Genomic DNA, 4,443 nt, shown 5'->3' with positions numbered 1-4,443 from the left:
CTAGAGAGAGAGAGGGACACAAAGAGAACAAGTGTCAATATTTGATATCCACAAAGCTATTCACTTTTCTATACAACATGTGCAGTACAGTAACAGTAAATAAGCTATACAAACAGTTGTTTCCAAAATAACTCTCACACCTGACAGGGCTTCGATGGGCTGACTGGAAGGGTGGAGGGTGGCCACGGGGGTCCCCTTGTCCTCGAAGACCACCCTGGGTCCCTTGGGGGCCCCGTCACAGTCGATGAGGCCCTGGTTGTGGTCGTCAGCGTCGATGAGTGGACAGCCCTTGGAGTTGACGCCCAGGTCAATGAGCTCCTCAAAGCTCCAGGGGCCAGGCTTACCGTTCAGCCCCGGGGCCAGCTTGTTAGAGTCCTCGTTCAAGAACTCTGAGCCCCCCACTAAATGACCCTTAGGCACTGGACTGGAGGGGAGAGAGGGAGTGAATGAAAGATGCCTATAGCCAAAATAATCCTATATCATTGTGTCTAGAGCATTTGGGAGTGGTATACCGTGTGTGGGTGTGTTATACCTAACAGCCAGAGGCTCCTCAGCGGTGGTTCTGTTGTTCTCCTTGTTGTCTGCCTCCGGTATCCCGTTCACGCATCCCAACGGCTCCTCCCGCACTCCCATTGGTTCGCTGCGGGCCAGTCCACGCTCCTCCTCATCCAGGCCATCCGTCTCCAAGGCAACATCTCCGGCCTGGGTTGACTCGTCGTCTGCGGGGACAAATAAGCAGATGGCAGATGACTCAATATGTACACTCACAAACAGTGGTGTTTGTGCAAACAGACAAGTTAATCACATACAGTGTATGCACTCACTAGGGATGTGACAGATGGACAATTTTTCTTAATGTTTAAACTGCCATTTTTGTATCGGTTTCCGTTAAAACTATAAGAAAAATTCAGACAGATTTTTGTCAATTCACAACAATCTATCAGTATAGGCAGGTCAGCCACCAGACAGTCAGAACCGTGTACTAGGTCTATCTATCAGTATAGGCAGGTCAGCCACCAGACAGTCAGAACCGTGTACTAGGCCTATCTATCAGTATAGGCAGGTCAGCCACCAGACACCCAGAACCGTGTACTAGGCCTATCTATCAGTATAGGCAGGTCAGCCACCAGACACCCAGAACCGTGTACTAGGTCTATCTATCAGTATAGGCAGGTCAGCCACCAGACAGTCAGAACCGTGTACTAGGCCTATCTATCAGTATAGGCAGGTCAGCCACCAGACAGTCAGAACTGTGTACTAGGTCTATCTATCAGTATAGGCAGGTCAGCCACCAGACAGTCAGAACCGTGCACTAGGTCTATCTATCAGTATAGGCAGGTCAGCCACCAGACAGTCAGAACCGTGCACTAGGTCTATCTATCAGTATAGGCAGGTCAGCCACCAGACAGTCAGAACCGTGCACTAGGTCTATCAGTATAGGCAGGTCAGCCACCAGACAGTCAGAACTGTGCACTAGGTCTATCTATCAGTATAGGCAGGTCAGCCACCAGACAGTCAGAACCATGTACTAGGCCTAAATCAGTAGGCAGGTCAGCCACCAGACAGTCAGAACCGTGCACTAGGTCTATCAGCATAGGCAGGTCAGCCACCAGACAGTCAGAACCGTGCACTAGGTCTATCAGTATAGGCAGGTCAGCCACCAGTCAGAACTGTGCACTAGGTCTATCAGTATAGGCAGGTCAGCCACCAGACAGACAGAACCGTGTACTAGGTCTATCTATCAGTATAGGCAGGTCAGCCACCAGACAGTCAGAACCGTGTACTAGGTCTATCTATCAGTATAGGCAGGTCAGCCACCAGACAGTCAGAACCGTGTACTAGGTCTGTCTATCAGTATAGGCAGGTCAGCCACCAGACAGACAGTCAGAACCGTGTACTAGGTCTATCTATCAGTATAGGCAGGTCAGCCACCAGACAGTCAGAACCGTGTACTAGGTCTATCTATCAGTATAGGCAGGTCAGCCACCAGACAGTCAGAACCGTGTACTAGGTCTATCTATCAGTATAGGCAGGTCAGCCACCAGACAGTCAGAACCGTGCACTAGGTCTATCTATCAGTATAGGCAGGTCAGCCACCAGACAGACAGTCAGAACCGTGTACTAGGCCTATCTATCAGTATAGGCAGGTCAGCCACCAGACAGACAGAACCATGTACTAGGTCTATCTATCTATCAGTATAGGCAGGTCAGCCACCAGACAGACAGAACCGTGTACTAGGTCTATCTATCAGTATAGGCAGGTCAGCCACCAGACAGTCTGAACCGTGCACCAGGCCTATCTATCGGCAAGAAAAAGCTGCATCCCACAATTTCTTGGCTTGCAATGTCTTGCAACTTCAGTAAAGTAGGGCCTATCATCAATGAAGGGGCTAGGATATTCTACGTGCAACAGACCGAAGACTGAAAACACACACACACACACACACACACACACACACACACACACACACACACACACACACAGGAAGAGGCAAAGCAAGAGGTTCACTCTTGCCAAAATCTTATTTATTTTGGACCTGAGCTTGTCGCCTGCTTTCCCGCCTTTGGGACAACGATTCCCATTGTTAGGGCGGAGACATGAGCGTCTCGTCATCATACACAGAACTCTGGCCAAGAGCAGGCGAGCCAGGGTAAGAGAGAGGGAGGAGGGGGCAGGCAGAAAGAAAGTCTTGGAAATCTGTGTCTCACAATGTCTTGATTTTCATGCCTTGCAAATTCGCCAAAAAGTAGCCCAAAGTTGGCCTCTTCCCGTCTGCTTTGATTTAAATGACAACATTCCCCAGGCCTTCATAGCCAACCATCTAGTTAGGCTATAACACAGAAAATAATATGTTTTGTGATAACTGCATTGTGATTTAAATTTGGCAAAAAAAAAAAACTTCATGTTAATGATCCCAACTTTGTTTAAACATTTGAATGTTTAAAAGTTCACACCCCTAACATACGCTAGAGCTGGGATGACATACTGAAAATGATCAACAACGACGACCACTTACCAAAGGCATTTTACTGATATCGATAACTGGGATAAATAGCCTGTACCAGAGAAATGTGAAGTTTGAAATGAAAGAAGTCTGCTAATTTGGGACATTTCTAACACGACAGTTGATAGTTATATCTAAAGTAGTAGTAGCAGCAGCAGCAAGTACTCATTAAAGTGAATTGTTCTATTTATCGCTATAACTCAGTCCATTCATGATAGGGATTTTTGCCCATACTGCCCAGCTGTCTCACACACACCCCGTTGTGTCAAAGGGATGGTTAAGTGATGGTGGACACTTACCCTTGGTTTTGACACAGTTGGTTTCTTCTTCGCCCTCCTCCTCTCCATCCTGTATGTCTTTCTCATCCTCATCATCATCATCATCATCATCTCCCTACACAGGACACATGGACAGAGCGCCGGTTAAAATATGTATCAACTAGTATGTGGGAGGATTACTGGATGTTTTTAATCCAAGCTGATTTGGCTATTGTGGAAAGCACAGTTTCCATGGAGATATCAGAGCTTGAGAAATGTGAACTCACCTTTTCTTGGTCCCCTTTTCTGGTTCTCTTCATGATCTCCTCAATTCTCTGCAAGTCGAAGAGCAACAGGGAGATTGACGTGACCAATTTCTGGCAAATTACACCCTGGTTGAATGGTTGGACTGCCTTTACGTTCAAGTGTTGGTATACAGGGAGTGGATGCAGGGGCTATTTTCACTGAGTGTGCATACTGAATGTGTATGATGAACAGGTTACTGAAACATCCAGTCAACGTATGCAGTGTGTATGATCAAGCATGCATGATGTGATGGTGATTCTCCACCCACCTTCTTCCTCTCCATGCGTTCCTTATGGTTCTGGGCCATTACCCTCTCCCTCTCAATGCGGACCTTCTCTGCATCAATTGCAGCCTGTGCCTCCGCCTCTTCACGCTGCGATTGGACAAACCGGTGGTCAATCACAAGCAACCAATCAAACAATAAAATTACACCAACAACACTGAATGTGTGTGTGTCCCTACCTCTTTCTGTAGCTCAGCCTGTCTCCAGGCCTCCTCAGCCTCCAGTCTCTCTCGGTCTGCCTCCGCCATGAGAGCGTCCTCCTCCTCCTTTTTCTTCCTCTCCTCCGCCAGCCTCCTCTCCTCCTCCAGGCGTTTCAACCGTGCCTCCTCGGCCAAGCGTTTCTCCTCCTCCTTCCTCAGCCTGTAGATAGGATAGGAAAGGTCAATGCCCCCCCACAGAAAGATGGAGAGACCACTTGAAAGTGTTCTAGCAGCATGTCTCCTTACTTCTCCTCCTCCTCTCTCAGTACTCGGAGTGCCTCCTCTCGCTCCTTCTTTTCCCGCGCCAGACGGCGGTTCTCGGCAAGGATCATGGCGGCCTCGGCTGCGGAGTTGGTGCCCGCCATGGACTTCTCTGAGAGACAGATATCAGC

The 4,443-nt window shown here is 48.5% G+C and overlaps 1 protein-coding gene across 17 annotated transcripts in view; it reads right to left on the bottom strand.

Annotated features, from left to right (window-relative positions):
• The window catches only part of LOC106611719 (uncharacterized), a 47,908-nt gene that overhangs the window by 3,558 nt on the left and 39,907 nt on the right, over positions 1-4,443 (bottom strand). For all 17 annotated transcript variants that reach the window (XM_014212220.3, XM_045723919.1, XM_045723922.1 and 14 more), the window contains 7 exons: positions 4,298-4,424; positions 4,031-4,211; positions 3,837-3,941; positions 3,550-3,597; positions 3,305-3,398; positions 533-719; positions 141-424 (listed from right to left, as the gene is read on the bottom strand). In XM_014212220.3, the coding sequence (XP_014067695.2) occupies positions 141-424; positions 533-719; positions 3,305-3,398; positions 3,550-3,597; positions 3,837-3,941; positions 4,031-4,211; positions 4,298-4,424 (1,026 nt within the window). The remainder of the gene's footprint in view (positions 1-140; positions 425-532; positions 720-3,304; positions 3,399-3,549; positions 3,598-3,836; positions 3,942-4,030; positions 4,212-4,297; positions 4,425-4,443) is intronic.

Source organism: Salmo salar, chromosome 09 (assembly GCF_965601325.2).
Source record: "Salmo salar chromosome 09, fSalSal1, whole genome shotgun sequence".
Taxonomy (NCBI): domain Eukaryota; kingdom Metazoa; phylum Chordata; class Actinopteri; order Salmoniformes; family Salmonidae; genus Salmo; species Salmo salar.
This window is presented reverse-complemented; position numbering and strand designations above follow the sequence as displayed.